General features: G+C 35.5%; 1 protein-coding gene across 1 annotated transcript in view; it reads right to left on the bottom strand.

The window, feature by feature from the left end:
* Nucleotides 1–25,257, bottom strand: part of ABCA12 (ATP binding cassette subfamily A member 12) — a 177,196-nt gene that overhangs the window by 79,632 nt on the left and 72,307 nt on the right. Inside the window, exons 6-11 of the mRNA XM_025892081.2 lie at nucleotides 18,316–18,501; nucleotides 16,451–16,629; nucleotides 10,320–10,432; nucleotides 5,704–5,782; nucleotides 2,263–2,381; nucleotides 1,097–1,203 (exon numbers count right to left, since the gene is read on the bottom strand). Coding sequence (XP_025747866.1) covers nucleotides 1,097–1,203; nucleotides 2,263–2,381; nucleotides 5,704–5,782; nucleotides 10,320–10,432; nucleotides 16,451–16,629; nucleotides 18,316–18,501 — 783 coding nt within the window. The remainder of the gene's footprint in view (nucleotides 1–1,096; nucleotides 1,204–2,262; nucleotides 2,382–5,703; nucleotides 5,783–10,319; nucleotides 10,433–16,450; nucleotides 16,630–18,315; nucleotides 18,502–25,257) is intronic.

Here is a 25,257-nt window from a genome sequence, read left to right as displayed (position 1 = left end):
TTATGTCTTTTAAATAAATAGATTAGTGTTATGGGACCATAGATGATGGATTGAATGAATGAATGGATAAATATTATGTGCACACAAAGCCATTATCCTGGCTGAGAAACAGGGAGAAAGGCAATACTCTAATATTATAGAAGTGACATTTAAACTTGTCCTTGAAGGATGAGTAGGAATTTTCCAGATGAATGCATAACTTCCTTTTCATTTGCACAAATTAAGATACTGCTAAATTAGGTGCATTAGAAATTTTGATTTGTCTAGAAGATCAGGAGAAAATGGAGGTAACCGCACTAGCATTACCTACTTATAATACACATGGACATATGTTTTGGATGCCTGCTTAATTAGACCATCTTGAATATACAGAAAGTCATCTTGTTTGCCCTGAATAAACCAGTTCTAATTTTGCTTTATCCTTGCCTACCTAAATTCAATTAAACTGTTCTTACTAGGAAAGCTGCTTTCAAATTTTATTAGGGTTATTTAAGAAATGAAGTGAATTATCATGATAACCTGTATACTATATGCATGAGCTAAACAAAGAATAATAGATAAATGTGAACCAATTGAAACTTCAGAGTTTAAAATTTTTTTCATTGCTTTCCCTCCTTTGTTTAATATCATACATCTTAATATGATTTATTAGTTTCTGCTTCTGATGACAATAAAAATAAGGTTAGTCAACTCTGAGCTTTTTGCACACTGTGAAGTCTAAACACTAGCTTTTAAGATCCACTTTTATAGTTTTAAAAACCGAGGCCAACTTAAATTAGAAATCATATTATGAGTACTATTCTGAAATTATGAAGCTTAATGAGATAACTATATTATTAGCCATTCCTTTATGTATGTGAATACTGCAGTTAGGTCTTTATTGGTCATTTCATATAGAGATATCCACTAATTAAGAACAAAATGACATTTTATAGCACAAGAACCCTTTTGTCCCCCTTTTTCTGGCATTAATCTAGTCAAAATAGGACAAATATTTATGAAGCTATAGATTTAAAACTTAAACTGAAATACATCTTGCCAGAGCATTACAGACAATGTCAAGGTTTATTTATTTATTTTTTCTTTCATGACTTACTTTTGATTTCAGGACTTCAGGAACTGAAGAAAAGTAATCCTCATAAAAACCATTTTGAAGAAAAGATTTTTTAAATGAAATTATGGACTGCAGGAGTCTTAAATTTTCTGTAAAGGAAGAGAGAAGAGTTACCTTATGTGAACTGCAAGGTCATTTAGGAAACCCATTTGAAAAACACCTTTATCCTAATTTATTGCTAAGTTTTTCCTAAGATAATGGCCTAGTTCAATCTAAGTATAAGACAAGTGAAAATTTAACCTTTCCTTGAACCATGGAGACTACAGAGTTCATTATTTTTAAAATATTCATAGATATTCTGCTTAGAGACAAAAATATTTCTAGCAAAGGTGCTACACACTTTTGGCTCTTTGTGAACTAAATCTGCTTTTATTTCTGACTTTTGGATAGACTGTTAAGTTGAAGTGTTTGGGGGAGAACAGATTGCATAATCACTGTGACACATATACACCCTTCCAACCTTGATTAATTCATGCCTAGTAAACAGAGACCACGCTTAAATACTTGTGTGCTATTTGCTTGCCATTAAGTCTCAAGAAACTATTTTGGTGTGGGAAAAGTAAATGTAGATCCCTTGGAAAAGGTGAGAAATTTGGTATTTTCTCTTGAAAAAGGAAAAGAAACATTTGATTAAATGCCATATTCATGGTTGTCCATGTAGGCAGAAAATTGAAAATAAAGTGTATAAGGGTGGAAAGTAAAAATAGTCTTCCACACAAAAATCCTTTGTTTATATAATTTACACCTGCTTTGGGAAGTCTATATTATCATTCTTCATTGTTTTTTGATAACTAAGATTATTAAGGACACAGAAAATGCCATGAAGGGTTATACGAACTACCAATAATTCCAGAAACATGGCAAGTTTGTTTGGGTGGTCATTATCATATTCTCTGTTACATGGCCATCGTAAATTAAAGTTTGTCCAGGTGGCCAGAAGTACTAGCAGCAGGAACAGAAGTAATAATATAATAACACAATTAGATATTCCTTTCATATATCAAACTACCAAACTGAAACTCATGCGTATGGAAACTAAAATCTTTTAAAAACCTTTCTATTTTTGAAGCAAATGTCTTAAAAGACTTACTACTTTAGAACAGAATTAGAACCCTAAGCAGCATTTTGACTACTAAGAAGAGTATTACCTTGTGATCCCCTGGACAAATTGTCAGTGACATTTCTCACACATGCCAAGTAAGGAATATAAGGACTATCTGCTGATATATTTAAGAGAGCATCTTCAAAGTTTTCCAGTATTAGGAGCCTATAGAATTAGAAAAGAATATATAATTAAGTCATTTAAAAAGAGAATAAAGTTATTTTGTCAAGATCATTTAAGTCCCTGGTTGTTTGGCATTAGTTGACTTGGGCATTGAAACTGGAAGTAGAACATCTTCCTCCATCTGATCTAAGTGCACACTGGCTCTGCATCCTCTGATCGCTTACTTCTCTGTGGACATTATCTTTAGATTTAGTTATTTTAATATCCAGTCATAAGTGATCTTAAGATTATTTCTAGGCATGTTCACATGAAAGAAAAAAATTACGGGGCTAGGGTTGTCAGAGGAAATACAGGACTCCCAGTTAAATCTGAATTTCAGATAAACAATGAATAATTTTTTCTTTTTTTTAAATGATAATTTTTCAATGTAAGAACAACCTATGAGTCTTCTATGTTTTTCTTTTCTTTTCTTTTTCTCCTCTAAATCTGGCAGACCCCTCTGGACCTCAGTTTCTTCCCTTGTCAAATGATATGCAGGGGGCTGAAGGATCTGCTAATCCCTTCCACCTATAACATTCTTCAAATAAATATATTTAATTGTGATTTAAAAAAATAGTGGACTCTAATTGAACAATATAAGTTCCTTCCTTTTCTTTAAATAACCAATTCAGTGTTTCCGAATTAACCACTTTCATGTGTCCCTTTAACCTGACTGGCATGTGAGAATATAGCCTAGGATTTCTGAGGCATTAGCATGAGTGAGTAAATACGTGTGTGTTGTGCGTGCCCTGTCACTTCAACTATGAGGCTGCATCTCTATTTTGTAACATCTTCCCTCAGTGTTTATGATTGAATTTCATGTACAGGAGAGATAGAATAAATGTCAATAGCTGATTTGGGGACCATCTATTTCGAATCAAACCACACAATACACAAATTAACCAGTTCTGTCAGATGTTTAACTTAGATTTTATTCAAATACTAAGGGAAGAGACTTATCCTGGCATAGCTAGTAAACATGTAGGAAAATGTTTGCATTAACGTCAAAGTAGTCTTAGGGTATTTAAATGTGGGTTAATACTACAGGATCCTTGAAGAACTTTAAAGAGAAAATCTACAGCGAGAGAAATCTCTAATGTGGCAGTCAGAGCACAGTTAACTCATCAGATAGCTGACCTTCATTTAAATACGATTGATAGGGGTGCCTGGGTGGCTCAGTCAGTAAGCATCTGCCTTCTGCTCAGGTCATGATCTCAGGGTCCTAGGATGGAGCCTGCATTGGGCTCCCTGCTAAGCAGGGAGCCTGCTTCTCCCTCTGCCCCTCCCCCGACTCATGCTCTCTCTCTTTCTCTCTCTCTCAGATAAAGTCTTTAGAAAAATAAAAAAAATTAAATACAATTGATAGCCTCCACACTAAAAAAAAAAAAGTAACCATTTCCATATATTGTAGTTATTATAGCATAGAGCCATTTGCATCCTGGTATAGTGCTCAAAAGAAAAATATTGGTCTAACCTTCTGTGTGGAATGAACAAAGGATTCTCATGGTGAATTTTCCAGCTTAAAATAGAAGTAGAAGAATGTTGCACTAAAAGTGACCTTGAAATGTTATCTAAGCCATTCTCTTAATTTCAGGAAGAACATTTGATTGCCAAGATTTTGGCGATTACATTTAATACACTCTGAAAATTAAGATTCCATATCTATGTGCCACTGCTTTAGCATAAATATCTAATTATTCTTTTAAACCATTTAATTTATGTATTTTTGTATATAATCCTACTTATTTTCCAAGAATATTTGCAATGAAAGATGAGCTTATGTGTACATTGTGTGAGTGTACACACACACACACAGAATAATACAAATAATAACCTTAGGACAAAAATAATAAGGAGAGAGAAGAGCAATGAGGGAAAAATATTTTTAAGCAGCCTTCTTTAGAAAATTCTGGACCAAAACATCTTTTATCTTATGCCAAATATTGCCATTCTGTGATTATTTTAAAATGGGAATGGAAAGGAAGTCTAAATATAAGAAATACTTAATTTCATCAATCTCAACAAGAACCATCTTAAAAGTATTGAATTCTTCCTAATAAACTGTGAGCTGGCTGCCAGCAACTACATTGTTTGTGGAATTTGTGGTCTGAAGTGCTAGTATTATCAATGCTATGGATGCCTCAAGGCTCTGATAAAGGTACCTAGTTTCAACTTGGTATAACCATACACTTGTCTCAATAGAAAGGTTTTTTTTTTTAAGTATTTTTGATGGCTCTATAAGACCTGATTTTTTGGAACATGGCATCCTAGCTAGGGGGAAATTGTCCAAGGTTGCTTGACTGCTCTGGAAAGAGCACCTGGTTCAGCCACCTTAGGGGAGGAGAAAGGTAGAAGCAGACATAGGATGTGGCTGTTTATGGAAGGAATTAGCCTAGAATTTACCCAGAGTTCGAGAACTTCTCATTAAATAATAGAAAGTTTATAAACAACTGCATAGATCCTATTTCAGAAAAAAAAAAAAATGGCTAAAAATAAGTCCTGTATTTCATTTTATTTGTACAAATTTCATTAGTGCAGAAATGTATCCTTTGGGACTAGAGTCAAAAAATTGCAATAGTATAATTTATCAGGCCAAAACAACGTTTACATAACAGGCCATCTAGTCTCTAAATTTGCCTTGAGCTATAGGAATTTACTTCAGTCAGCTTCTGCGGGCGCCTGCATGCATTCCCTACTATGATTATTACAGTGACTTCAGAGCACTGCTTACATTAATGGTCTTTAGAAGCCAACACTGCTGCTGTCATTTCCACTGCCTGTTTCAGGGACAATGTATTTAACATGCCCCATAAGAGTCCAAAATTAAATGATCTATAAACAGTTTTACCTACGCGAATGCTGTGGAAGCAAACAAATTTTGTATTACCTTGACTGGCATAAGAGATACTGTGATTTTTAAAAACCAAAATAAATTGTAATGTGAAAAATTTGCTTATACAACTTTCATAGTGAAAGACCTTAAAAAAGTTGGAAATTGGACCTCCCTCTAGATTTTCCTCAGAGACATAGGTAACCGATCCAGACAGGACACACTGGATCTAGTTATATACAATGTTACAACTGAAAAAGAGATGCTCATGTTGCATTCTCCAAAAATGTCACTGGATAATCTGAAAAAATAAGTTTCAACTTTACTACATTCCAGCTATGTCCTTTTCTTGGTCAGTCAATAGTGGATTTTTCTATTTCAAAGTCTTACAAATTGATAAAAGAATTATGTTTATAAATTGTGTTGATTGCTTACTCAGACAAGTTACCTATTAGTTTAGAAAAAAACCCAGCAGACCAACAAAGAAAGACTTACTGTGCAGCCAGGCTGCTTGGGGATAGTTCCTCACGCCCATGTTCCTCACGCCACACATGCGTCACATTATCAGGGCCACCTACAGAAATGACATTTATGTAAGTGTTTAATAAACATGTTTGCTTCAAGGATTTATTTTTCTTAGCAAAAATCATCCTAGGTAAATAAATGGGAAGAAAATGCAGAAAAATCTGCAGAATTTTTCTCCAAAGGATTTTACAAAACATACCTATGCTCTTTTTGTTGGAAACATTCAAGATATTTATAGGTAATAAATGCCTGCTAATCAGAATAACCCCAATGGTGAAGCACATGCATTTCTAAGAAATTCTTTCTCTGTCAAAACATTACATTATTTTATCCTAAGACCCGTGTGCACAGGTGACTCTTGAATACTATAATGCAGATTGTCTACCACGTGATATGTTAAACAAATGAGTCCCAATTTCAGTCTTACAGGTCACTGGATTTCTTGCCTTCAGTTGTCAAGAATGTAGCCTTAGGAAACATCTGCTATCACTAATCTATATTTTCCATCTTTCAAAAAGCAGCCACTGATTTCAAATGAATGCAGCTGTGAATGCAAATTGGCTCGTATTAACAGAACCGTTCTGAGTGGTCTCAAATAATACGAAGGTTCAAAGTATGGAAGGCAATAGCTAACTAATGGAAACTATATGGGAAGGTCTAATTCAACACTGTGAATTGCCCCTCGAAGTTAAATAGGTTGCTGATTCACCTTGCCACATAACATTGTATCATAAAAGAATAAGGGTGCAACAGTATTCACATGAAAAATTGAACATGAGAGTGCTTTTAATGGCTACTGCATAAATAAAAATAAATCCAAAGCTTTCATTTAGCCCTGTAGGGAAATGGGATCAATTCTTGCAGGCTTCTCTTGAGACACTACTTATTCCTTATAATCCAGTATATTTCAGTCCTGGTATTTTTAACCCTGATCCAATTTCTTTCAATAGGCTATTTTATTACTGGCGTTAATAGTTCTCCCATTGTCCGTAGTTAGTGTGTTCTAAAGGCTTTCCATAAAGGTCCTATTGCAAAACTATGCAATCATCCATACTTTTCTGGTGCTGATCAATGTGTTTATTTAAATTAGTATGTGTGTAAAAAAGACTATCACTAAATGAAATACCTCCTCGTCCACCTATGTATCAGTGGTGTATGAGTAATGTTTGTACCATTCCTAGTACCTGGCACAGGGGCTTTTTCAGTTTTCCTGTTCAGCAGAGTGGAGTTTTCCTGTGCTCCGCTCAAGGTGCAGCTGAATTTTATTACTCTAGAGATAGCAATGCAGCAGTGAGTGAAAGAACCAAGAATGAAGATACCCAGAATAAATAAATCCAATTAATAATGGTAATACCTATTGTTTGTTGGCAGGCATATACAGAAGAATCAAGGATAGAGCTCTGTTGAGATTTATGCATTTGCAATGTAAAGGTATATAAACCATTTTTCCAAGATCAAATCTTGCTCAGTTTGAATTCTTACGTAATGCTGAGCAAGTTTATTGGCATTTGTATACTATATGGTTATGAAGTTTCTCTTCCTCATCAAGCTATTAAAATGAGTAACTAATAGAAATTAATTTTGTACATATCAATGATAGACTTGACATTGAGTAGGGACATTTCCCCCTGACCACTTTTCCCTCTGGACTATAAAATACCTTGGAAGAAATAATGTACTAAATAGATATTACTTCTTCTTTATTTGTAGGATTAGGCATATTTAAAAATGGCACCCGTTGACATAGAAAGAAACCTAGTACACAGATAACCTCTTCATCAGTAAGGATGGCTTTCCATTTAAAGAAGTAATTTCACATAATTTACTACTTTGCAAAAGAACAAACTTCAGTGAGTCACAAAAATAATCTCTGTTCTCAAAACTCCGTGTTTATAAATGGAAATACTAAAGCATATTAACTGAGGCAGGGATCTTCACTGGGGCAGAGCTGAGAATTAGATCCCTAAGACAGGAAATTAGGAGACAATCTTCTTCCTGTTTATTAGAATCTCCATATTATCATGGTTGCTGAGGAGTTTCCTAAGGAAACTTTAAAGTGTGTTGAATCTCGGACAGACGGGATGGGAAAGGTTTGTAGTCAGAGCACAGAGAGGAATGGGGGGATGGTTGTAGGAAAACTTATGTGGGAAGGAATCTGTCATGATAAGTCAAACTCTACAGTGGCTGAAAGTGGGAGCCATTCTGAGGTCTGATGATGGCAGGTACTTGCAAGACCACATGAAATATCTTGAAATCAGGTATGTATATGTCCCAGAAAGTAAATAAAAGGCCATCTGGCAAAGAGTTCAAGGCTACTGGCTTTGGGGACAGACAGATCCAGGTTCTAATCTCAGTTCAGTCACTTGCTGGGTGGCTAACACAGGCAAAGTGCCGAGCCTCCCTATGCCTCAGCTTCTTTGTCTGTAAAATAGAATAATAATTCTATCTCATAGACTTATCTTCATGAAGAAAGTGATTTAAGATAGTAAAGCCCTTAGAATTGACACAGAAAGTATTATGTCTTATTTTCCTTCTTTGAAAGAGCGGTATGAGACTTTCAAAGCTATCTGAACCCTGTCATACATTAGAGAGAGCCCAGGCAATGAGTGAGACACCACCCCACTCCCACTTAAATGAGTACACACTTAAAGGAGAAGTGTGCTGGTTGCACAAATACTGCTATAAGCCATGAAGACTAAGCACCAGGTGGCCTTGGCAACATGGCAGGTATCTGTTCCTGGGGCTAGAGATCCCTGCACTGTTGAGCTAGGGTCACTGGTTCAGTCTTCAATGACAAGTTTTAGTTCCCTGAAGAATTCCCAGAAATACCTAGAAGAATTTTTCAAAGACCACAAAATTTCTGCTCAAGCAGGTAGGGATTTGGAGCTAATGACTTTCAGGAATTGACTTTAATGCTACTGTATTAATCTTCAGATCGATGAAGTCACAAGTGTAAGAAATTAAAAAAAATGATTGTAAACACCTCAAATTTTATAAACAGCAACACATTTCTTTGAATGTATTTCCTGGTCAACCTGACCATCCAAAGACATGTTTTAATACATGTGAAAATCATTAGCATATGCATAGACATGAGACATGGCCGTTCTTAAATATTGAAAACTGAGCTGTACTGTTCACCAGGAAAAGTGTTTTGATGCCTCAGTTAATTAGAAGTGCTGCTTACTTCTCTGGCTTCTAAGCAGAATGGGCTTTTGTCCTTTGTAAGAATTTTTTTTAACTTTATCCCTTTACTTTATATAATTATAAGGTGTGAGTCTGAAGATGAAAAGAAAAAGAATGGTAGCAAGAAACTCGAAGTTCTCAAGTCTTCAAAATGCAAATAAAAAAATACAGAGGACATAGTGTTTGTTAGCGTACAGTCTAGTTTTCTGACCTGGATTTTTTTTTTAAAGAGCAAGCATTTTTTTCCGGTGTTTGTCAAGACCATTAAATTTAACTACAATCAATCTTGCAAGCTAGTCATTAATTCTGTAATTGTAGATATAAAAAAATGCTCTAGCCTAACAGAAATTGGTTTCCAATGGGAGAAACACCGCGAGAGTTCGGATATGCCCTTTCACAGAAGTCACAAAAATGGCTCCAAAGTAAGGTAAGTATGGTGATGGGGTCAGGCCTTCCGAGGTGGAGTTAATGCTGAAGAATGTTGAAAAGAAGAAGACAGAGTACTGTCTTAGTACTTAGTACTTAGACCATCCAATGAGAATTCTTCAAAGCCTATCCAAACTTGCTCTCCATATGAAAACTAACAGTTTAAGGAGCAAGAGTATAATGAACAATCAGCTTGTGACCTGATGCTCTCAGGATACTTAATTTGTAATCTAAGGGTAAAATCCACATATTTGAAAGCTGACAAACTCAGCTGAGAAAACATAACCCTAAACCCATTCAGAAGAGGTAAATGTTAACCAAACATTTTACTTGGTACTTGAAAGTAGAGATTTATTCTTTACAGCCCTAAATTTTTGTCTATATGTGTCTGTGTGTATAGATCTGTGTATTTCCATGTATGTGGTATATAATGCTATTTTATATATGCAGAGGTGACATTACATGACTCGCTAACAACATGCTCTAGCTTGTCTTACTAGGAATGACAGATTTATACCAATCTATTCACACACTGATGTTTGTCATGTATTTTCAAGATGGTTGTTTGAGGATATGTTTTTACCAATGAAAGATTCATCCTGCTTAAAAAGCCAAATTTTGAAAATGAGGGTAAAAATACTGCTTTTTACTGTGTAGGTTTTTGTTCCAAAAAGTGGTAGAAATCTATTTATTGAGGCTTGGTCCTGATATTTATTTTATATACTATATAAACATAGTTTTACAAGCTAAGAGAGAGAATTTTCACCTAAATATAAAAATTCTAGAAAGTCACAGCCTCTTTTTCAGCCATTTCTCCCTTTCTTTGATTAGCCAGAGATCCAGATTTAGTCGAGGCATATTTGTCTACCTAAGAATAATATCATCTATAAATGATTACTTTGGTTGCACTCTGTTTTGTATTTCTAACAGGCTTCGTGTCACATAATTGAATATAGTAGATGGAAGTACAATACCTTGAGCTGGGGAGTCCAGAGTGTACAGCAGATGTTTAACAGATTTATGGAGAGTTCTGAAACCTTCGTTAGTTGTGACACATGGATAAACCTTCTGCACCACCAGCAGCGCACTAGCGAGTCGAAAAACAATTAAACCAGATCGCATTTCAGGGTTTGCAGACAAAAACAAAAGGTTAATTCAAGGAGAAAATGGCTACAGTATAGAAAATTATTCTTATAGCATAAGAGACAAGATGCTGCTTTTGTCATTTAATTACTTGTTTGTCTGTTCATGCACAAAATCCTCCCAAAATGTTGAACCAGACAGAGCACTTTAAAACGTTTCCTGGGGAGCCTGTGTGGCTCAGTTGGTTAAGCGACTGCTTTTGGCCCAGGTCATGATCCTGGAGTCCTGGGATCGAGTCCCACATCAGGCTCCCTGCTCGGCGGGGAGTCTGCTTCTCCCTCTGACCCTCTTCCCTCTCGTGCTCTCTATCTCTCATTCTCTCTCTCTCAAATAAATAAAATCTTTAAAAAAAAAACAAACCGTTTCCTGGATTCTAAAGACTTGGGAACTCAACAGCCTAAAAGTAAAGGAGTAAGGTTCACATCAGTTGTTTCTGTTAAGACTTAAAAAGTAAGTGGTTAGGAATAGCTACGTCTGCTGAAAAGGTGTCTTTTTTTCTTTTTTAAGGTAAAGATTAAATAAGGAATAAAAATTATTTATGCATTTGATTAAAATTTATCTTTTGCTAAACAAATGGTAATGTTTTTGAAAAAGAAATGGAGCTTGTCCTAATTAAAGACTGCATTCTATTCTCTAAGTGTCCAATAGGCACTACTCCAGGGGTAGCTCAAAATTAATATTGAGACTAACTGGCATTATCTTCCTAGAATTTTTATGTTACAAATAAGATGGGCAGTCTGTACTGGGGAAGGCCAATCAGCAAATTTGCTTATATGTGAGTTCATTCCACATTTTCAAAAAGGAATTTGTTTCTTAAGAAACAACTGTTTCTTAAGTACATTGTATTGTCATTAGTACATTAAAAAAAGTTGTCGTTGTACATCTGAATGCCTCAAATACTGTGATTTATATCAATAATCAAGGACAATGCTTTAATTTACATGAGTAGTAACTAGAACAATAGGCTTCATTAACAATCTGCCATTACAGAGTTAATTGTACAAATTAGCTAACAGTTTTTCCCTATGTACCCTAGTCATCTAAAGGCTCACTCCAGCAATAGATATAGTATGTGCACATACTTTCATGGTTTTCTAAAATATTTTTGAAATTTTTAATATTTAGATTAAGGTCATTTTAATTTCAGTTCCCTAGCTATGAATAAAAGCTGTATTTGGAAAAATAAATTTTGAGTATCTTCTAGTTTCTAGTATAGTGAGGTACACATATAGATATGTGCATACGTGTATGTAAACATGTATGTAATTTTATTTAGTCATCTAATAATTCCATAAAGTCTACGTTATTTGCCTTGTTTTACAAAAAGAAAGCTAAAGCTCAAAAAATTACATAACGTAGACAGGGTTACCCAGCTATTCATAAGTACAGCTGATTTTGTCTAATTTCAAAGTTTATGTTCTTTCCATTGTACAACTTGCCTCTGGCACAGAAACTTTGCGCGACATTGCTGGGTAGGAGGAGGGCAGAACATTTCTGCACAGAGCCCACGGGCATTGTTAATTCGTTATTGTGTTTGGCCATAGAGGCACAGCTGTATTTTTTTCATCTCTGCTCTCTATATATAACAGTGGATACCTCAGGAATATTTATATTTGCCCTAAGAATCTCCTGGTTCTCAGACTTTGGGGTGTTTCTGAACCCTGGTGACCATGGAGACCAGATAGAGGTCTCAGGTTATAGATTTCTGCCAGCCTTCTCCCAAGTTGGCCCTCTGCTAGAGTCACCTGATCTGCTGTCTCACAGTAACACCTTCAAAGACTGAACAATTGGCAATATCATTAAAGCTGTCAACATTATTGTTATGAATATCATTAATAAAATGTCAGTAGACTTAATTCATCTTTTTCTAACAAAACGTTTAACTTAAAAATAATGACACCTGGCCCTCATACTCTCTGAAATCCTTTGAACCATTTATTGATCAAAATATTTTTATTTCATTTCATAGACTTTTTCCCCTGCTCTTTATCATATAGAAATGGAAGTTATCCAAAAAAAGTCACCCTATAAGTAAAGATAATTTTATAAAAGAGTTTTCATGATTCGTATTTCAGCACAGCTTTCTCATAAATGGTGACAATCATATATTTTTTCCATATGTACTTCTTGAATTTTTTGAGATTGCTCATTTTTGCTAATTTCTGTCATGAGATTAACATTATATAATCTGGCTTTGGTGATGGGTTAATAATGATGTATAACTCAATAATACAAAAAGTTTTGAAGGAAATGACTAAAGTTTTTGTTGGGTTCATTTATCCCCTACCACTTGATCAACAAGGGTAAGATAAACCAATGAGACCCTAATTTGGTATACAGTAATTGATGTGAGGAAGTTATAGCTCTTAATGACACTATCAGTTTAATAACAATAATAAAGATTTATCTTTAAAAAATGGTTTAAAAAGTTCTCTCCAACAGAAATATAATGCAAGTCATGTATTTAAATTTTATAGTAGTCATGTTAAAAAAGTTAAATGAAACAGATGAAATTAATTTTAATAAAATATTCTATTGAATCCAATACATCCAAAATATCACTTCAACAGCTAATCAATATAAAAATAATTAATGAAATATTTAAAGATTTTTATTGTTCTAAGTTATCAAAATTCACCATGAATTTTATATTTCTGGAGCATCTCAACTCAAATGCTAAATTTTCATTGAAAATATTTAATCTTAGGGAGTGTGGGTGCCTCAGTCAGTTAAGTAGCTAATTCCTGATTTCTGTTCAGGTCATGATCTCAGGGTCCTGGGATCCAGCCCTGGGTCAGGCCCTGAGCTCAGTGGGGAGTCTGCTTGAGGATCTCTCTCCCTCTCCCTCTGCCCCTACCCCTGCTTGCATACATGCTTACTCTCTCTCTAAAAAAAATAAATCTTTAAAAGAAAAGAAAATATTTAATCTGCATTTAGATTTCATTATAATGACAGATGAAAAAGTAGGTTCATATACTAACATTGTTTCAAACATACAAAAAGATTTACCATTAACTGAATCAAATATCAGTGTTTACAATTTAAATAAAGTTAAAAATTCAGAGTTTTAGTCAAAATCCACATGCAATTATCATATTAGAAAGCCATATTAGATAGCCAAGGGCTACCATATTAGAAAGAACATGTATATAAATTAGCAATAATAACTAAATTAAATATTGACCACTTAAAGAAAACAGTTGCTTAGGGGAGCCTAGGTGGCTCAGTCATTAAGCGTCTGCCTTCAGCTCAGGTCATGATCCCAGGGTCCTGGGATCGAGCCCCACATCGGGCTCCCTGCTCCACGGGAAGCCTGCTTCTCTCTCTCGCACTCCCCCTGCTTGTGTTCCTGCTCTCGCTGTGTCTCTCTCTGTCAAATAAATAAATAAAATCTTTTAAAAAAAAAGAGTTGTTTAAAGTCAAATGTCATTTACCTTTTTTTTTCTTCTGGGGGAGGCGAAGAGCAGAGGGAGAGGGAGAGAGAATCCCAAGCAGGCTCCAGCGTGGGGCCCTACACAGGGTCCGGTCTCACAACACTGAGATCATGACCTGAGCCATCCAGGTAACCCAAATGCCATTTACTTTAAAATAATTTGAAGCCATTTCTCTTAGCTACTTCTGTGTTCTTTTTCATTATTATGTAGACAGTTTTACAACATTTGTAATCATTATCAGACAGATGCTGTATTACATAATGCTATAATATGCAATAATTTTATTTTAAATTTTAAGATAATTAACCACAGTAAAATGCCCATCCTATATAATTTACTTCACTGAAATGATGCCTGAAATATTTATTTATTTATTTATTTATTTATTTATTTATAACCCTAAAGTATTTTTTGGATCGTCTACCTCCTATGGAATATTATTTAGTGGGATTTTTGTTTTTTATTTGTTGTTTCTTAACCAAACTCCAGTGAGGTAAAATTCACACAATAATATGCACCTATTTTAGGTGATAATTCAGTGAGTTTTAACAAATGTATATACTCATGTAGCCACCATGCTAATAAGATACAAAGCACTTCAATAATCCCCAGAAAGTTTCCTCATGCTCCCACCAGTTGTCCCGGGATACACTGATCTAATTCCTAACAGTATAAATTAATTTTATCCATTTGAGAACTTCATATAAATTGAATAATATCTATATATCCAGTAAGTTCTTTTTTTGGGGGGGTGTCTGGATTCTTTTGCCAGCATAATATTCATAATATTTATTCACATTATTGTGTGATTCAGTAATCTGTTTTTCTTGTTGAGAGGATTCCAATGTATGAATAAACTAAAATTCTTTTGCACTTCTATTTATGGATATTTGCTCTTTACCCCAAATTTTTAGTTATTACAGATAAGTCTGTGGTAAACATAGCATACCAGTCTTCATGTGGGCTATGTTTTCATTTTATTGGGTAAATATCCAAGAGTAGAATGCTACATCCTAGGGGTCTACTGTTAACTTCATTAGAAGCTATCATACTGTTTTTCAAAGAGTTCTGTTTGTTCTACATTTTTGCCAACAGTTGGGGTTGTCCATCTTTTAAAATTTTATTCATTCTACTGAGTGTGTAGTGATGTCTTACTGTGGTCTGATTGTTACTTTGATTCTTTTTTATTGCTATTCTATATGATTCAAATGATTCTCCTTTAGTTGATTTATCTGTTTGCTTGTTAAGACAGAATATAAATAAGAGCAAGAGGATGAAGTGCCAAAATTCTGGGTGAAAATTACCCTAAGTGCTAAAATGAGGACCAGTCTAGAGAACCAAACTTCTTAATATCTTGCTTCTTCTGTAATTTAGTTATGATCGGCTATTGTGGAAAGAGCATAGGACTTGGATTCAGATTCCTTGACTTCAGGTCCTGCCTTTGCCACTTACTAGTTCTTGAACCTTGGGCTGGTCATTTGAAAGGATTTGTTTCCTCTTCTACAAAATGGGATATCTGTTGTCTCAATTCCAAAGCATTGTTGTGGGATCAAATGAGATTAATGTACCAACATAAGGTCTTATTATAAGGTCTTTGAACAAATATAAGCTCTTGGAAGCTTTCCAAAGAATATGAGAACACTCTCTTCTGGTATCTCAGACATTAGAGATGGAATACATTATGCTCCTAATGACATATTAGAGAGGCAGACTGGATTCTAGAGCTAGAAAACCCAGGTTTAAACCCTCCTTGCTGTATAATCATCAAATATTTAATTTTCATGACCTTCTTGTCAGCTCATTTATAAAATAAATAGTAGTTTAGTTGTAGGATTTAATGTGGTATATATAGGGGGCTCAGTAAAGTGTCTGATATGTAACAGACACACAATAATTGATAGTTATGGATGTAGTGCTGTTGTCATTTTTAATGCACATTTCCAAATTAGCTAGATAGGAGTCCAAGTCAAAACCTAAGTGCGAGTCCATTAAATTCTAAATGCTGGCCACAGTCTGAATGCTTTTATAAGGAAAGTAGCCTTTAAAGGGGTTTCTCCTGCAAAAATAACTTCAAATCTTTGGTCATATATGTCAAATAAAGCCAACCCAATATGCAGGTTTAGAAAGATCATTTACAGGTTGGCTGCACATGAGGGGAGCCAACCCCACTGAGGTGGCTCAGTTTAAAACTCAAACCAACAGGTTGTTTTATATTGAATGGTATCAACTAAAACCCAATGGGAGAGTTTATTCTTGGGCAGTTTAAATGCCAAATGCAGAGTTCTGGTTGTCCCTGAATGAGCGTGAGCCAATGTTCTAACCTACTACTGGTCCTGTTACACACCTCTTTTTCAGAAGGTCTGCAATAACAACTGACAATAGATTTGTTAAGATTAGTGTCCCTCCTCATGTCCTCACATACTCTTGGATAACTCTGATGACTGCAGTGTGTTTTTTCTTTGCTTAACTAATACCCTAAAAAATATAAAAAGACTTATTTGTCCCACTCGATTCTTACATTTTCTTACCTATTTGCGTTTCGAAGAACATCAAGTAGACTGCTTAGTGTTGTATCATTCTGGAACACATTTGGAAAACTAGAAAGAAGCTTCCACACAGCAGTCTGCTCTTGGACTTGTGAGAAGAAGGACAGCATTTTGACCATTTCCTGAAATACTATCTTCTGGTTGCTGGGATTACTTGATATCTTACAAAATGACAAACAGGGCAAAATGGGAGTTCAGCATTTTTAATCACATGGCTTACTGTTTTCAAAAGCATTAAAAATTTAGATTTTCACATAATTCTGATAGTCATATAGTTCGAAGTCATTCTTCACTTGGAAAAATTATAACTATTTCTAATATCCTTAAACATATCCTTCAAAAATCCTTCAAAAATCCAAAAAATTGGATTTTTTCCTATACCTCCAAAAATTTTGGTTAACAGAGGTATATTTATACAAAATATTATAACTGCATTTTTGGAAATTAAAGTTAATTTCTTAAAATGAAATTAGCTTCTGAGTAATGTTTTTGCTTTTCCCTAGGATCTGGTTCAGGAGTTATAGACATATCTTCTAGTAAACTTTGTATTATTTATTATTTGGGTTGAGGTGCTTAAATCTATATATATTTGCTACTATAATTACACATACACACATACTTAATGGAAGAAAATACTTCTGAAGTTCTGTTGCTATACCAGGAACTTTAGTTATAATAAATGATTTATAGTAAGTGAACCTATGTAATAGTCATATCTTATAACATAAGCAAACAAATAAAAACTGTGACTTTTGCTCCTGCTCTGGATCATAGGATCCAGTGAGTACTTTCGAAGTAAAGTATTTCTTCATTATATTCCAACCCAAAGTAATTTTCTTAATAAACTCATTCATACTGGTAAAGTCAGCCTTTTGTTCAGTTGTAATTCAAGTTCTCTCATGCAGAGAATGTGATTTTGAACAATGTATTCTTAAGCATACATTCTACCCTACATGACTGCTGAATTTGTTTAGAAAGCATTTTAAGTGCACTATATTGAATTAGGGTTATTATAACAGTGTCTTATTATAACAGTGTCTCTAATCTGTTTCATTTAGAAACCTCAGATTACTAAAGGTAATTCAAGCATTCTGTACTTAACAAAAATTGTAATAAAATTCAGAGAATCAAGAGGAAAATACCAGAAGTGGATGTGTTTCATTTATTCCTGTTTATAAAATTTTAAGAAAATTCTGAGTACTTTTGTGATCTTTCATTGTATGTGGGGTTTCATTAAATGTAGACTATGGGTGCCTTCTTTGCATCTAGTTTAAGAATAGCATATAAAAGTGGTCATTACTACTTTACAGTATAAAGTCCTTGCCCCTAATGTACAATGTTTTGAGGAGAGGGATATATTGTTCCATGAAAAATCAGCTTTTCAAAGTAGGTTTGATGTTAGTGAGAAAAATTAAAAAGATAACCCATTATTCTAATTTCTGAGAGTTACATGGCTCCAATAGTCAAATTATTAAACTTACATTACAGCCTGAGTAATCTTACTTAAATATCTCAGAGAAAAGTCTTCGTTCACCATATAGCAAAACCATCTACAAAGATGTGTCTACAACCATAATGCAATATTTTTGGTTCAACAGCATAATCATTTCAATCCTGCACCTTTAAATGGAAAGCAGACATGACTTAGAATTAGATACTGTGTGAATCTCTGTGTGAGGAATCCAAGCCAAGGGTGAGCACATATTTCAGTCAGCATTTCCCAGTCCATGTGGGCTATGGACTTACTCTGACTCAGGTTGAATCACTTTGTGGATACAAGAATGGAAACAATACATTTCCTTTCATTGCTTAAGAGGTCTTGATCAAATTAAAATATTTACACTCACCTGAGAGAACTGGTTTGTTAGTTCATGGAGAGAAGACTCTAAAAAGGTCATATTGGATAGGCAAAATTTGTGAAAAACGTTTTTCCCTAGAGTTGTCCAAGAGAAGGCATAATGAGCGGTATAGTCTGGATAGCTCTCACACAGTTCTCTTCGTATATCTTCTGAAGTTGAATTTTCCTCTAACAGCTAAAAATATATGTGAGAAGAGTGGGATAATAATGTTAATAAATAGAGATATAAAGTAGTCTAGTCTTCAAGGAAACTGACTTGCCTTCACAATAGCCATTTTAAAGGCCCTGCATTAAAGCTAGTAGTAAAATAACACTAAAATACATTTGGTTTACTTATGAAAAGTTACAAGAGAATATGTGAATATGGTAATTCTTGTCATTGTTATGTTTTAAATGATTCATATCATTTGATTACTTCATTTAAATGAACTAATTTCCTATCTCTGACCAGAGAAACTAAATGCATCAGATCTCTTCTGACAAAAATCTTCAGACTTAAAAAATCTGAGTTTTTCCTGGGCATTTAGCAGCAAACTTGGGTGTCCTAACTCTTTGTGACACTTCATGGGGCAATTGGCTGCCACCTTTGGAAGACTTCCAGAGAGGAAGAGTTCTGGCATTCAACACCCACAGTGTGATTTTTAGAGAAGTGGACCAACATGGATTATATTTCATTTATAAAAGCAAATGCTTCATTTAGGAATTATATATATGAAGAGAAAAGGAAAACATATAAATGAAAACACATAAAGGTATATAATTCACAACAGCAATAACTGGAAAGTGTTTCTGTAATGGAATCATGAGCCCTCCGTATATTTCACAGTACAGACCAGTGACAGAGACAGCGCTAATTTCAGGTATAATAGTGATCACGTTCACCACTTTAAGTTGTTTAGGTATTTACAGAGCCAATTATAATTAGTTATAATGTTTAATGGGTTCTTCCTAACAATTAATTCTTTTTTTTTTAATTTTTTATTGTTATGTTAATCACCATATATTACATCATTAGTTTTTGATGCAGTGTTCCATGATTCATTGTTTGTTCATAACACCCAGTGCTCCATGCAGAACGTGCCCTCCTCAATACCCATCACCAGGCTAACCCATCCCCCCACCCCCTACCCTCTAGAACCCTCAGTTTGTTTTTCAGAGTCCATCATCTCTCATGGTTCGTCTCCCCCTCTGACATACTCCCCTTTTCTTCCTCTCCTGTTATCTTCTTCTTTTCCTTTTTTCTTAAAATATGTTGCGTTATTTGTTTCAGAAGTACAGATCTGTGATTCAACAGTCTTGCACAATTCACAGCGCTCACCGTAGCACATACCCTCCCCAATGTCTATCACCCAGCCATCCCATCCCTCCCACCCCCAACCACTCCAGTAACACTCAGTTTGTTTCCTGAGATTAAGAATTCCTCATATCAGTGAGGTCATGTGATACATGTCTTTCTCTGATTGACTTATTTCACTCAGCATAACACCCTCCAGGTCCATCCACGTCGTTGCAAATGGCAAGATCTCATTCCTTTTGATGGCTGCATAATATTCCATTGTGTATATATACCACATCTTCTTTATCCATTCATCTGTCGATGGGCATCTTGGCTCTTTCCACAGTTTGGCTATTGTGGACATTGCTGCTATAAACATTGGGGTACATGTACCCCTTCGGGTCCCTACATTTGTATCTTTGTGGTAAATACCCAGTAGTGCAATTGCTGGATCGAACGGTAGCTCTAATTTCAACTGTTTGAGGAACCTCCATACTGTTTTCCAGAGGGGTTGCACCAGCTTGCATTCCCACCAACAGTGTAGGAGGGTTCCCCTTTCTCCACATCCCCGCCAACATCTGTCGTTCCCTGACTTGTTAATTTTAGCCATTCTGACGGGTGTGAGGTGGTATCTCATTGAGGTTTTGATTTGGATTTCCCTGATGCCGAGTGATGTTGAGCACTTTTTCATGTGCCTGTTGGCCATTTGGATGTCTTCTTTGGAGAAATGTCTGTTCATGTCTTCTGCCCATTTCTTGATTGGATTATTTGTTCTTTGGGTGTTGAGTTTGATAAGTTCTTTATAGATTTTGGATACTAGCCCTTTATCTGATATGTCGTTTGCAAATATTTTCTCCCATTCTGTCGGTTGTCTTTTGGTTTTGTGGACTGTTTCTTTTGCTGTGCAAAAGCTTTTTATCTTGATGAAATCCCAATAGTTCATTTTTGCCCTGGCTTCCCGTGCCTTTGGCGATGTTTCGAGGAAGAAGTTGCTGCGGCTAAGGTCGAAAAGGTTGCTACCTGTGTTCTCCTTTAGGATTTGGATGGACTCCTGTCTCACGTTTAGGTCTTTCAACCATTTGGAGTCTATTCTTGTGTGTGGTGTAAGGAAATGGTCCAGTTTCATTCTTCTGCATGTGGCTGTCCAATTTTCCCAACACCATTTGTTGAAGAGACTGTCTTTTTGCCATTGGACATTCTTTCCTGCTTTGTCAAAAATAAGTTGACCATAGAGTTGAGGGTCCATTTCTGGGCTCTCGATTCTGTTCCATTGATCTATGCGTCTGTTTTTGTGCCAGTACCATACTGTCTTGATGATGACAGCTTTGTAATAGAGCTGGAAGTCCGGAATTGTGATGCCGCCAGCTTTGCTTTTCTTTTTCAGTATTCCTCTGGCTATTCGGGGTCTCTTCTGGTTCCATACAAATTTTAGGATTATTTGTTCCATTTCTTTGAAAAAAGTGGATGGTATTTTGATGGGGATTGCATTGAATGTGTAGATTGCTCTAGGTAGCATTGACATCTTCACAATGTTGATTCTCCCAATCCATGAGCATGGAACGTTTTTCCATTTCTTTGTGTCTTCTTCAATTTCTTTCATGAGTATTTTATAGTTTTCTGAGTACAGATCCTTTGCCTCTTTGGTTAGATTTATTCCTAGGTATCTAATGGTTTTGGGTGCAATTGTAAATGGGATAGACTCCTTGATTTGTCTCTCTTCTGTCTTGTTGTTGGTGTATAGGAATGCCACTGATTTCTGTGCATTGATTTTATATCCTGCTACTTTACTGAATTCCTGTATGAGTTCTAGCAGTTTTGGGGTGGAGTCTTTTGGGTTTTCCACGTACAGTATCATATCATCTGCAAAGAGTGAGAGTTTGACTTCCTCTTTGCCGATTTGGATGCCTTTGATTTCTTTTTGTTGTCTGATTGCTGTGGCTAGGACTTCTAATACTATGTTGAATAGCAGTGGTGAGAGTGGACATCCCTGCCGCGTTCCTGACCTTAGGGGAAAGGCTCTCAGCCTTTCCCCATTGAGAATGATACTCGCTGTAGGTTTTTCATAGATGGCTTTTATGATATTGAGGTATGTACCCTCTATCCCTATACTCTGCAGAGTTTTGATCAAGAAAGGATGTTGTACTTTGTCAAATGCTTTTTCTGCATCTATTGAGAGGATCTTATGATTCTTGTTCTTTCTTTTGTTAATGTGTTGTACCACGTTGATTGATTTGCGGATGTTGAACCAGCCTTGCAGCCCAGGAATAAATCCCACTTGGTCATGGTGAATAATCCTTTTAATGTACTGTTGGATCCTATTGGCTAGTATTTTGGTGAGAGTTTTTGCATCCATGTTCATCAAGGATATTGGTCTGTAATTCTCTTTTTTGATGGGGTCTTTGTCTGGTTTGGGGATCAAGGTAATGCTGGCCTCATAAAATGAGTTTGGAAGTTTCCCTTCCATTTCTATTTTTTGGAACAGTTTCAGGAGAATAGGTATTAATTCTTCTTGAAATGTCTGATAGAATTCCCCTGGGAAGCCATCTGGCCCCGGGCTTTTGTTTCTTGGGAGATTATTGATGACTGTTTCAATTTCCTTAGTGGTTATAGGTCTGTTCAGGTTTTCTATTTCTTCCTGGTTCAATTTTGGTAGTTGATACATCTCTAGGAATGCACCCATTTCTTCCAGGTTCTCTAATTTGCTGGCATAGAGTTGCTCATAATATGTTCTTATAATTGTTTGTATTTCTTTGGTGTTGGTTGTGATCTCTCCTCTTTCATTCATGATTTTGTTGATTTGGGTCATTTCTCTTTTCTTTTTGATCAGTCTGGCCAGGGGTTTATCAATCTTGTTAATTCTTTCAAAGAACCAGCTCCTAGTTTCGTTGATCTGTTCTACTGTTCTTTTGGTTTCTAGTTCATTGATTTCTGCTCTGATCTTTATGATTTCTCTTCTCCTGCTGGGTTTAGGCTTTATTTGCTGTTCTTTCTCCAGCTCCTTTAGGTGTAGGGTTAGGTTGTGTATTTGAGACCTTTCTTGTTTCTTGAGAAAGGCTTGTATTGCTATATACTTTCCTCTCAGGACTGCCTTTGCTGTATCCCAAAGATTTTGAACAGTTGTGTTTTCATTTTCATTGGTTTCCATGAATTTTTTTAATTCTTCTTTAATTTCTTGGTTGACCCATTCATTCTTTAGTAGGATGCTCTTTAGCCTCCATGTATTTGAGTTCTTTCCGACTTTCCTCTTGTGGTTGAGTTCTAGTTTCAAAGCATTGTGGTCTGAAAATATGCAGGGAATGATCCCAATCTTTTGGTACCGATTGAGACCTGATTTGTGACCTAGGATGTGATCAATTCTGGAGAATGTTCCATGGGCACTAGAGAAGAATGTGTATTCCGTTGCTTTGGGATGGAATGTTCTGAATATGTCTGTGAAGTCCATTTGGTCCAGTGTGTCATTTAAAGTCTTTATTTCCTTGTTGATCTTTTGCTTAGATGATCTGTCCATTTCAGTCAGGGGGGTGTTAAAGTCCCCCACTATTATTGTATTGTTGTCAATGTGTTTCTTTGCCTTTGTTATTAATTGCCTTATATAATTGGCTGCTCCCATGTTCGGGGCATAGATATTTACAATTGTTAGATCTTCTTGTTGGATAGACCCTTTAAGTAGGATATAGTGTCCTTCCTCATCTCTTATTACAGTCTTTGTTTTAAAATCTAGTTTGTCTGATATAAGGATTGCCACCCCAGCTTTCTTTTGGTGTCCATTAGCATGGTAAATGGTTTTCCACCCCCTCACTCTCAATCTGGGGGTATCTTTGGGTCTAAAATGAGTCTCTTGGAGACAGCATATTGATGGGTCTTGTTTTTTAATCCAATCTGATAGCCTGTGTCTTTTGATTGGGGCATTGAGCCCATTTACATTCAGGGTAACTAGTGAAAGGTATGAATTTAGTGCCATTGTATTACCTGTAAGGTGACTGTTAACTGTCTGTTGTCTGTGTTCGTTTCTGCTCTTTGCTGCTTTTAGGTTCTCTCTTTGCTTAGAGGACCCCTCTCAATATTTCTTGGAGGGCTGGTTTCGTGTTTGCAAATTCCTTTAGTTTTTGTTTGTTCTGGAAGCTTTTTATCTCTCCTTCTATTTTCAGTGATAGCCTAGCTGGATATAGTATTCTTGGCTGCATATTTTTCTCGTTTAGTGCTCTGAAGATATCTTGCCAATCCTTTCTGGCCTGCCACGTCTCTGTGGATAGGTCTGTTGCCAATCTAATGTTTCTACCATTGTAGGTTACATATCTCTTCTCCCGAGCTGCTTTCAGGATTTTCTCTTTGTCTCTGAGACTCGTAAGTTTTACTATTAGATGTCGGGGTGTTGACCTATTTTTATTGATTTTGAGAGGGGTTCTCTGTGCCTCCTGGATTTTAATGCCTGTTTCCTTCCTCACATTAGGGAAGTTTTCTGCTATAATTTGCTCCAATATACCTTCTGCCCCCCTCTCTCTCTCTTCTTCTTCCTCTGGGATCCCAATTATTCTAATGTTGTTTCGTCTTATCGTATCACTTATCTCTCGAATTCTGCCCTCGTGATCCTGTAGTTGTTTCTCTCTCTTTTTCTCAGCCTCTTTATTTTCCATCATTTGGTCTTCTATATCGCTGATTCTCTCTTCTGCCTCATTTATCCTAGCAGTTAGTGCCCCCATTTTGGATTGCACCTCATCAATAGCCTTTTTGATTTCGATTTGGTTAGATTTTAGTTCTTTTATTTCTCCAGAAAGGGTTTCTCTAATAACTTCCACGCTTTTTTCAAGCCCAGCTAGTATCTTTAAAGTCATGATTCTGAACTCTAGGTCCGACATCATACTAATGTCTGTATTGAGTAGGTCCCTGGCTGATGGTAGTACCTCTTGTTCTTTTTGCTGAGGTGATTTCTTTCGTCTTGTCATTTTGTCCAGAGGAGAATAGATGAATGAGAGAACGAAATGCTAACAGGTTTACAACGTCCCCAGCAAATATACTGTATACAAATCAGAAAAGACCTGAAACCAGGGGAAAAGAAAGGGAAAGAAAGAAAAAAGAAAGAGAAAAAAGAGAAAAAAAAAGATAAAAACAAAAACAAAACAATACAAAAAAAGCAGAATATGATCAAATATGATCAGGCTAGTGCATAGATCAGTGCCACACACTAGATTTTGGGCGTATTTTGGTCTGTTAGAAAAAAGTGCCTCCTAAAATTTTAAAGGAAGAAAGACATATATGTACAAAATAAGGGTTGATACAATGAAGGGATGGAAGATAACTGTAAAGATGAAAATTATAAAAGGTTTTATAAAAGGACTTGGTAAGATAAGTTGTTTGAAAAAAGAAAGAAGATTTAAGAAAAGAAAAAAAAAAGGAAAAAGGGAGAGAATGTGATCAGGCAGGAGACTAGAACAAAGCCATACACTAGTGATTTAGGGTATATTTTGATCTGTTAGAAGAAACTGTACCTCAAAATTTTAAAGAGAGAACAACTTATATATATATGCCAAAAATAAGGGTAACTACTATGAAGGGATAAAATATGACTCTAAAAATGAAAAATGAAAAATGTTTTTGTTTTTTTTTTTTAAAAAGGGATTGATAAGATGTTGGTTAAAAAAAGGGAAAAAGAAAAAT

This window comes from Callorhinus ursinus, unplaced genomic scaffold (assembly GCF_003265705.2).
Source record: "Callorhinus ursinus isolate GAN/ISIS: 27379988/994484 unplaced genomic scaffold, GSC_fseal_2.0 scaffold2, whole genome shotgun sequence".
NCBI lineage: Eukaryota > Metazoa > Chordata > Mammalia > Carnivora > Otariidae > Callorhinus > Callorhinus ursinus.
This window is presented reverse-complemented; position numbering and strand designations above follow the sequence as displayed.